Source organism: Rhododendron vialii, chromosome 2a (genome assembly GCF_030253575.1).
Source record: "Rhododendron vialii isolate Sample 1 chromosome 2a, ASM3025357v1".
NCBI classification, from domain to species: Eukaryota; Viridiplantae; Streptophyta; class Magnoliopsida; order Ericales; family Ericaceae; genus Rhododendron; species Rhododendron vialii.
This window is the reverse complement of record NC_080558.1, coordinates 10,853,672-10,864,855: the sequence shown is the minus strand read 5'-3', so window position 1 is coordinate 10,864,855 and position 11,184 is coordinate 10,853,672. Positions and strand designations below refer to the sequence as shown.

At 36.9% G+C, this 11,184-nt stretch overlaps 1 protein-coding gene across 1 annotated transcript; it reads right to left on the bottom strand.

The window, feature by feature from the left end:
- Positions 1-299: 299 nt before the first annotated feature.
- On the bottom strand, positions 300-2,368 carry LOC131317122 (protein STRICTOSIDINE SYNTHASE-LIKE 12-like). The gene is made up of 2 exons (XM_058346693.1): positions 2,136-2,368; positions 300-789 (listed from the first exon to the last, which is right to left on the bottom strand). Exons 1-2 carry the CDS (start codon positions 2,366-2,368, stop codon positions 300-302), a joined length of 723 nt encoding a protein of 240 aa, XP_058202676.1.
- Positions 2,369-11,184: the final 8,816 nt, after the last annotated feature.

Here is an 11,184-nt window from a genome sequence, read left to right as displayed (position 1 = left end):
CATGTTTTGATAATTAATACCCGCCAAGGACATGCTGAAAATATTTGTTAATGCTGAAAATGTCATTGGCAGATATTAATTATCAAAACACGTCATTGACCGTCATTTTCCCTTTTTTCGACTCCTTAATGCAACAAAGTTTATCAAATACTAACAGCATTACAAAGGAAAATAGATAGATTAAGACAACAATTTCATATCCCTTATTTTGGTAGCTCCATATAGTTCTTTCAGAGCAACTTTTATTTAGTACTTGTAGTCGTTAATTTAACATCTCACACACCGCTAGCATCGATAATTCATGGCCCTTTCTTGAACACCCCGAGGAAATCAGTATCGCGAGAGCCGATGTATAATGCAGAATTTTGTTCTTGCACTACAGCGATAGATGCATTGAAATACCCTGTAACAAGAGGAAGAGTCTCCAGCAACATTCCGAGTCCATTAATCCTCAGACCCTGTGGCGCAGTAAATAATATCGGCTGTTGACTAATTACATTCAGTGCTACCCAATATTCTCCTTCCGTTTCACTCCTCTTAATTTTGTTCGGATTTCCAGGAAGGTTGATTAGAATCTCAGCGGTGTTAGCTTTAACCCCTGTGAGCCAAAACTTTTGAATTCTCTTACCGACGTACTCTGAAACCAGGACGAAAGAGCTATCGAAGCTCACAGCCGGGCCACCTGCCCCTGCTAGCCCTCTTAGCAACACGATAACTTGTTTAGTCACTGGGTCATATTTTAGCAACCTTCCAGTTGAGTCAGGTTGAAAACCCGGTTGTGTTGCATTCCTGCGCGTATACACGTCTGTACGTTAATTTGTACGTTTTTCTTTATTGGCCACAAAGGAAATCTCATTAATCATAGAAGATCGATATATGAAATCAGTGTAAAATAGGAAAACGAATGCATGAGAGTGTTTCAGAGGGAGAACATGAAAACTCTTAATGCTGCCACTACCAAAATCTCAACTTACTCCTGGCCTTAACCTTTCAATTTTTATGACAACCATGGAAGAAAAACTAAAAATAGAAATAGTCGATGACAAGTTGCCAACTAAAGACACCCAAAAAACCACCAATAAAACCAAAACGTACGTTCGAGAAATCTCCAATACAATCCAAATGCTCTCAACTCCAACGAACAAAAACTTAAACATGTTTTTGAGCATATCCACCTTACAAAAGCAAATGAACTTGACAAGCCCATGGCATTTTTTGGTCAAATTTTATGTCCCTAGCTCAGCAGCTCCCAAAAAAGATTTAGACTTTGTTTGCATTGGGTCTCTAAAACGAACTACTTCCTCCGCACACGGTCCCCAACTAATAAATTTTATTTTTGCTCGGCAAAGGAAATTTTAATAGAGCTCGAAAGGGTACATGGAGAGAAAAAGTTGGGGAACAACATAGCTCAACCCAACACAAAGAAAACAAAATAGCTCAACCCCAACTAATAAATTTTCTATCGAATTATTGGTCTCATTTCTCTATCTATCTCTCTTTACTCATTGTCCCAAAAACCTGATCAAAACCCTAAAACCAAACATAGCCCTTCTCTTCTGCAATGGAATTTTGCACAGATTTTATTTGAAGGGTGAGATTTAGTATATGATTGGTGGCACAAATGAGTCGAATTGAATCAAAGTCCATCTGTATAGGGGTCAACGGTGGCCTTGGAAGGAGACGATCGATATTCGGTGGAGTTTGCACAACTAATTACGTCCAAATAGACAAGTAAAAATGGCAAAATATATTGTCGACAAAAATATTTTACATACGTACGGTTAAACAAACAGAGTCTTGAAGTTATATAGGCTATAGAGACAATAATCTTATGCCGATCGAATTCATGTAGAAGGAGGAGTGGAAAAGTCAAGAGGGCTTTGGGAACTGCGCGCAAGAATCATAGTGGGGCCTAATTTTCACATTTGCATTTTCCTGCGAATTCTCAGAATTCGTCATTTACTAGCTAGGACAATGTCTAGTCAATGAGATCTGCACCCTAGTCAAATACACGGGAGCAGTCAACTATATACGGGAGTAAATGATACCACTGGGCACTGGGCTACCAGACATGCATGCTGTTAGAAAAGAAGAAGGAGAAGAAAATGATTACAGAACGCGTATAAGCTACGTACCACAAGTCGAAGGTTTCGCTAGCATGGGTGAAAAAAACGTGTCCAGATTGCTGGTCGACATCTACGCCATCGGTGAATTTGAAAGGCACACCTTCTGCACTAGTGGCAAGTTGAAGTGCAAGGCCTCCTTGAGGGCCTACCACTAGGAACCCAAAGTATGCATCAACAATGTAAAGAGACTCCGTTGCATAGTAGAAGCTTAGACCCAACGTTCTCCCACATATAGGCCCCATATTTGGATCAGTTGTTCCATCTCACAATTGCTTGTTCCTGATATCAACAATAGCTGTTAGAACCCAAAATGTTAAACGAAAGCGCTTAACACACGACCCTGTCTAGTGTTTACCCAACGCCTTTGTAGCTAATCACTCCAAATCAGTGTTATCAAATATTTGGGATATGTATCGTGTATTATTATTTTTATTTTATAAATCGTATCAGGATATATCATAAGATAGGTCAACCAAAGTTGATATACCACCAAAAATAGTTATAACTAGTTAAAAACAAAAAATCTATTACACGTTTGAAATAGAAGTTTCTAAGATGAAAAATTCTAAGTTTTTCCATCATTTTGAGGCTTAGAAGAGAATATATATCAGTCAGCTTCTCCTAAGGGATTCCTTACGGCCAAATTGTATGGACCTCTCATTTTCTGATTGAATTGCGATGATCCGAGCCGCTTAATGTGTTCAAAATGTGATTTTAATAATACTTGCGAGAAATTGTCTAAAAAATGACCAGGAAGGGCTTGATCTGAACAGTTTTGCATAAAAATATATTTATAGTATTTTTATAAAAAACTGCTCGGATCAAGTCCTTCACCGTCATTTTTTTTAGCGATTTCACGCGGGTACTTTTAAAATCACGTTCTGAATACATTGATCGGCTCGAATCGTCGTAATTCGATCGGAAAAGGGGAGGTCCGCACAGTAAGGCCGTAAGGGATCCCATCGAAGAACCGTGGTGTGTGTGTGTGTGTATGTGTGTGTGCGCGCGCGTTCTCTAATTAATGCAAAACATCATCGAAATATGTTCGTTTTCTAAGACTCCCTCTGCCCCAAAATGATAGTTTTCTATGAAAAGACGTACAATTTTGAAATAAAAAAAAGTGATTTTGGACATGATTTTTCGTGTTTCTTCACTCCGAAGTAAAAAGATATCGATTAGTTCTTTAATTTGGTACAAAAAATTTCAAAAAATTATGAACAAAATGGATTGAGTTTGAGTTTTCTTCAAATAGTTTGAATGTTGGTGTCTTGCTAACAGGTTTTTTTTTATGAAAATCGAGAGGTGAAAAGATAGGTTTAGATTTCGCGAGACGAAGGAGCTCAATGCATCTCTACTCCTATTGTATTGTTACAGGTTTTCATACTCTTAATGAATTGGAAACTTTTTTTGCCAATAAAAAAAAATTAGTTTGAATGTTGTCATAATTTGATCAAACATTTTGGAATGCCATAAAAGATTTAATTAAAACCTTCTTTAACACCAATTAATTTTAGGAGATAGTGGAAAAGCGGTCTGACAAGATGAAACATACCCAAAATTCAATTCATTTGATACTTATCATTTAAAGTATCTTTTTGTTCGGAAATCGGCCCTTCGGTTTCGGGTTTGAAGCATAGGCTTGCAAGTTTTATCACGCCCCTTTTCTGCCTTTAGTATTATTAGTTTTATGATTTATCCCAACAGAAGAAAAATTACATCAAATGAATGCAATTCAAAAGTATTTCTCCATTTCATATTGTTTGCAAAAAAAAAAAAAACTATTGTCACGCATAACTTTTTAATCGTTTTTGTACCAATAACAAAATAAATCGATAATGAAAGTAATGACGTCAGTCGTGAATTCATAACTTTTGTATATAACAATTAATAACTACCATTCACATATATATTTATAACATCAATTTGAATTCATCATGTTTGTATGTTAGTAGAACAACTTTTTTGTATCTTGTTATTATGAATTTTTAAACAAATTGTACGCCTTTCTATGCACAGATGTTTTGGATTTTTTACATATTGTATGGATTATATATATACAAAACGTCATATACATCTATACAAAATATTATGCAGGTGTACTATTATACTGTCTAAGGAAAATCTCGAGAGCCCATCCATATTTATGGTTTCGTGTTTGACCTAAAATTCCTTCCCTGCATGAGATGAAGATCGATTTAAAAACTAGCAAAATGAGGTTATTTAACATGCTCTTTCTTGCCTTGTTTTCCATTCCTAACATAACCATTCCTCCTTAATTTGGCGTTACCTATTTGGTGCAGTGTAGGCGAATTCTACAAAAACATTGAGTTTGCTATCCCACTTGAGGACCCTACCGTCAGTGACGCTAACATAGGGTCCTCCTCCAGCTGCATCGAAGGCGGCTGACTCGGGACCCGTGACTCCTGGTGGCAATTGAATCTTATTGAAGAATGGGTACGAATTACCAGAAACAAACACCACAAGAAGAAGAGAGCAGAAAAACATGAAAACAATATTTAGATTTGCCATTGGGTTTTCGAATGAGAATTATGCCAAAGGACCTTGACACTATATATAGGCACATTACGCGCGCGTATCCCGCTTCAAAACATAATTATATGAACTCGATTTGTATTTTATGCGAAATATTCATATAGATGATGCCATCTCTTTGACCAAGAGCATGCATGCTATCTTGCCCATTTTCTTGACAACAGAGAGAGAAAGGTTTAATTTGTTTTGGTAAAGGACAAGAGAGTTATGGGCGTGGGTTGAGTTTCATTATTTTATGATTACTTTTTCGGATAATGCTACTCACGTAACAATCCAAAGACAACAGCTCACACAATCTCTAGCATATATGTGGGACCCACACATAGTAGTGTGCATAGAGCTCACATATATGTGAGAGGTTGTGTTTGGATTGTTGTGTGAATATTATTTTTGTTTTGGATTTCATATATATGATCCATAGCTAAAACTACACGCATGCACATGACAAGTTGAAAACTTGAAATCCAATTGAACCATTAAAACCGATCGAGCAGTACCGTCTCTCTCTCTCTCTCTCTGGTTTGATTAATAGAGCATATGGGCCATAATGGAAGGCCCGATTCACTCTACAGGCTAGCTTTTCTTTTCGCTTTCTCTCCAGTTTTTTTTTTTTTTTACCACCTTTTTAGCCGGTCTCAACCAAGGTAATCGAAAAATGAAAATGCTTGGCACCTGAATGTGTTTGAATTGGCAGAGAGTGCCTGGCACCTAAATGTGTTGTAGTCAGAGAGACGTGTGTGTGTGTGTATATATATATATATATGTGTGTGTGTGTGTGTGGAACTAATCATGTGCATTGTACAGAGTGACTTGCATCGGACCGCTCTGGAAACATTTCTATTCAAGATTGTATTCGAACATCTATTTTCCTAGAACTCATTGAAAAATTAAAAATGGATATCAATATCAAACTCAGAAATCTACTTTGTTATGACAATACAAAAATATTAGGACAAACAAGAAAACAAAACACACAAGAATATGAATATTTACGTAGTTTTGCTCAAGCACAAAGAAAGAATATACTCCACGGACGAGGAATGACAAGGCCACACTATGAAAGTTACAAAGAGCCAGCAATATCTTGGACTCTTGAGGGAGGTTACAATATCAAGATAGGATACCTAATCTGCAACAAACACCGATTAAAAAACTCAACCAACTTACATTACTTATCCTGCCATAACTCCAGAATTCAAGGCACCTCTAAATAATTTCAACCTTGACTAGAATTCCTACGAACTCAACAATCATAGAGCAATCCTCCTTCTGCCACCCCTCTTCACACGCCCCAATGGGCGATCAACAACTGCGAACAAAGATCTGTTTATGAAATATGCGATGACTCTTAACATAATCAAAATCCCCTTTTACACTCAATTTGGAAAAATCTTTTTCGTCCCAAAATTGAATTTTTCGTAAGGCAAGCTACCCAACAAATGATTGCTACAAAATCAGCACTGATTTCAAGTGGTATGGAAGCTCAAAGCAATTTGGGACAAGGCTTATGTGCTTTTCGAAATGCAGAACTGGAGACAACAGACTCCTTGTTTGTTTTTACACTGCCCCTTTACAAGAAGTATCTGATCGATTATCTTTGAATGTTGGGGTATATCTCTGATTTATCCTTCTGATATCCAATCTTTGGTGATCTTATGGTTTACTAATTAATAGATTTCCCAATTTGGGAAGCAACTCTCTATGATGGGCTGTGGTCAATTTTGATAGCTAGAAAAGATCTCATCTTCAACAATGCAACTCCTCAAAAATCAGAGATTAATTAGTGACTCTTTGGATGAAATCAAAGTTCAACATCAAGAGAAAACTCAGTTGAAGATTTCAGGGGAAATTTAGATGGAATTAGACAAGTCAAGATCTGAGTTTCGAAAGCTAGGATGGGCGTTTCTGTGTACAATGTACTCTGTTTTTCTATTTTGTGTTTTCCTAGGTTGGTTTCTCTCCAACCTTTTGTGGGGGTTTTTTTAGAGGCAAATGATTGTCGAGTAGGGCAGGGGTGTCAACTTTGTTGTGGGGCCAGTTTTTCCTTGATTGTGATGCCATTTTCTTCGGATCCTTTTAATCGTTGTAATATGTTTCAATGATTAGTAAGATTTATTTTACCGGAAAAAAAAGAAAAAAAAAGAAACTTGAACTTGACCACCCACTGAATAAACTCAATTTCAGATTTTACTCACCAATTCGTTAACTCACCCATTTTGTTCCCACAACCGCCCATTCTCAACTAGTTGGCTGGCGTTGCCATCTTTTGCAGCCACCATTTCGATGCCTGCCTTCTATCAAACCACCACTTCTTTAGCCCTTTCCGCCACGAACAATATCATCCATGTTGGGAGGTTACCCAATAAATCGACCCATCGCTGCGTGCTCAAGACCCAATTTGTATAGGAGTAACGACAAACAGTCCACCACATCACTTGTGCCCAATATACATTAAATGACTCATATCCAGTTAAAAGGCTAAGCATTATAAGTGGTGAGTCATCCAATTATATATTAAAGTCCAACTCTTTTTCTATTTATCAGATGTGGGACACAACGTTCACACATATTCTAACAAATCTTCCCCTCATGTGTGAACCGTACATTTGGCCTTAATCCCTCTCTGCATCCAAACTCCCCATTGATTCAGATCTAATACTCTCAACCATATTTCGCGAATTGGGTTTATTCTGCACCCACTCAATCGATTCAGAGTCATCTCAATTGAGAGCCAACATGCCTAGTCACTGGCACCATGCTCCTTGACAAGAACTCCATTGAGAGCCAACGTGCTCATTCACCCGCACCATGCTTCCCGACGAGTCAACTTCATCGATGTGTCTACTAATAATTAAGCAGGTTATTATAAGGAAGTGATGGGTGATGATGAGGACAGCAACAGGGTCAACTGTTGTTACGATAACCACATTGGGAGTTGCGTACCACGAACTCAAGACGATCAAACTTGCGATACGCTTTGCAAAAATAGCAATTGCTTCAAGGAAGGCCATTGCAAGGAATTCAATCACAAGCCTCCCAATCATTATTGTCATTGCCTTTGTTGATCATCCCTAGGACAACTATTTGACATTGGTCAATAATTCACGATTTTTTTCCAGCTTATGGGAGGAAAATCTTTTGGTTGGAAATAAATCGTGCCCCTTGTTTTAGTGTTGTTCTTTTTTCCTTCCTAAATTTGATTTCAAAGCTAAATCTAATTTTTGTTGGTCTTTGTTAGTTTTCTCGATGGGTGTAGGCCTTCAAATATTTAACCCAATTCTAGACTGCCACATGTCACAAGCATCAAAATTAGACACGTCAAATAATGGCCAATTAAATTTTGCCAAGTGTCTAATAAGTGTTTAGTAGTTCAAATTAAACGAACTATCCTATCAACTCGTTAAACTTTCAAATCAAGTTCGAACAGGATACTACTCAGCTTACTCGGCTCATAATGTTTAAAAAAGTCAAACTACTCAAGATCGGGCCATGATCGACTTGATTAAAAGTCATTTGAGATTGACTTGCCTAGCTCAATAAATAGCTAAGCTTGAATACATTAATGAAGCTCTGTTTTCAAGCCAAGTTTGAGCAATCGATCGACTACTTGCCTTGTTTAGCTCGTTTATATGCAGAGGCGGTTGCACACCCGTGGAAGGGGTTTGCAGTTGAACATCCTAACTTTTTTTTAAACATTTTATTAGGACCCGTAATTTAAATTTCTTTATTTGCTAATCTTAATGTGGAATTATGCATTTTAACATGAATAATGTTGAGTAAATGCCTTGGGGTTAATGTGTAAAGAGATGGAGAAATTAGGACTTAATGATGTATTTCATAAGTGGAGGGGTGTAAGTGTGGTATATGTTATGTATGTGTATAAAAATAGGAGAGTCTGTGGGATATACACACAACACCCCCCCCCCCCCCAACGCACTACAAGAAAAATTCAATTGGGCGACGAATGAAAATCATCACAAATTGCATGTTTTTCATCACAAATAATATAGGTGATGAAAAAAAATTTGTCGATTAAAAGTTGTCGAGGATTCCTACCTGATGACGAAATCTATTTTTTTTGTCACCAAAAAGTGAATAATTGGTGACGAAATTTTTTTCCTCACTTATTGTGCTTTTTGATGACGAAATTTTTTGTCATCAATTATTCCTTTTGGCGATGAAAAAATTCGTCACTAATGGGTCACATCGGTGACGACATTTTTCGTTGCAAAAGATTTTTTCATAGGAGGAAAAAAATCCTTTTTTCTTGCTCCTGCTGGGTTTCGAACCCGAGTCACTTGAGTTTATTGCACAAGTTTCTACCAACTGCACCACACACAATTTTCAGTAACTAGTTGAAATATCTAATATGTAACACATATATTTAACATGAAAATATATTTCGAATGTAATTTTGAACCTTTAAACATTAAAATTAGCAATTTTGATAAACATGAAAGTTGTAGGCAATTGAGTTATTGTTCAAACCCAATTTGAATTATCTCAATTGGAGTTTTTAGTGAAGAGTTATGTCCGAAATACATTTAGTGACAAAGCGCAATTCATAAATTTTATCACGAAAGTTACCTATTTGAAGACGAAATATATTTTTCGTGGCTAAAAGAGTTAAAATGGCGACGAAATTATTTTTTGTTACCAAAGTTAAGCATTTTGTGACGAAATAAATATTTCGTTACTAAATTGCTTTCATTTGGCGACGAAATATATATTTTGTCGCCAAATGATAATCTTTGGTGACGAAAAATAATTTCGTCACCTTTTTTAAGCTTTCAGTCGCCGAAAAATATATTTCGTCGCCAAATGGATACCTTTGGTGACGAAAATATTTTTTTCATCGCTAAACAAGTATAATTGGTGATGAAATTTTTTTGTCATGGAAGTTGTCAAAACAGTGACGAATTTATTTTTTCGTCGCCATATATACTCATTTAGTGACGAAATTATTTTTCGTCACCAATTTCCATTTTTCTTGTAGTGACGCCTCTCTCATCTCTCTCACACTATCTCCCAAAATCTCACCTTCAAACTCAAAACCCACGAAGATCCTCCACAAAATTCCTCGTACCCGCGTGTCCTAGACCTCGAGTCTTGCTCGCTCAAGCTCGAAGAGGAGTGTTCTTGGTTGAAATCGAGTTTGGGATTCTAGGGTTTGCTTGAAGCTTGGATCCTTTCTCTCAAGGCTTGAGGTAGGGATTTCTCACTCTCTTTATATATTTTTTACTTGATTGATTTGGTACCTATTAGTTGTGTTTGAGTGTTTGTTTCGAGCCTTGATTGAATCAGGCAAAACATGAAAAATCACCCAACATTTGTCATTTAGTTCCGAAACAACATTTTTGGATTTTCCGAACTAACTGGTTCTGTTCGTTTTCTTCCAGAACTACATTTTTGGACTTTCGGAAGCGATCAGTTCCGGAACTTCTTTTTCTTAGTTCCCGAACTAAATGAACTTTCTTGAGAGCTTTTCTTTGTCTTGTGCTCTTGACCTTTGGTTGCTCCAAACAACTCCCGATCACTCCTAATACTTTTTCAACACCTCTAAACCACTTCTTGACATTGTAATGCATCTCTATGATTCCTTTGAACATCCGTTGACTTTAGACTTATATTGAATGAGGTTCAGACGACTTGGTGCTTATGGAGTAAACTCATGTCATATCTCTCTTTTTGTCATTATTGTTTCAAGTCGTATAAATACCAATGCCATGCTTCGTATATATACCGGATTGTTTATCTGTCATTGCTTACAAAAGAGAAGTACGTTATGTAATAGTTAGTGGTATGATGTACTGAATGATAACGAGTTAAAAGACGAATGAAACATGTGCAGTGTGATAATTGTTTATAAATTGAAATTGGATTGTCTTTCCTTTCCTATTGAAACTGAGATCCTATATATATACTTTTGATACGTGTTTGACATGAAAGATTGAGTCTTGATGATTAATGATGAAATGAGATCCATGCACACTTAATCCAAAACCAGAACACATTTAGGACCCAACGACGGGTGAGTGCATGATAGGGGATATCGGGATCCCTTAATTGGCCCGGGAGGAGCAAATGCTCGTGATCTATTTAAGACCTACCAACGGGTGAGGTGCCTGACAAAGGGTATCAGGATCCCTTAATTGACTCGGCAGGTGCTTTTGCTCATAACACAGAACGATAAGGGAATTGTGATACGATGTTGATTAAATGATTATTAAGGTGAAAACATGATAGAATTGTGAGACATTGGGATTGGGATTCGTATGGTTTTGCTTGTTTCATATGTCATGGTTGTTCCATTTAGTTTCCGCTATTGCTTGATCATCCAATCATCTCATGAGCATATAACATTAGTGTAGAATTTCTACTAGGTTAGTGTAGTTCAACTCTTCATTATTTTCAGGTACTAATCAGGGACAGTAACATGGAGATTAGAAAACCTTTTGAAAGTTAGATTGGAAGAGTTACTTAGGCATTTTTTTATAAGAGTGTA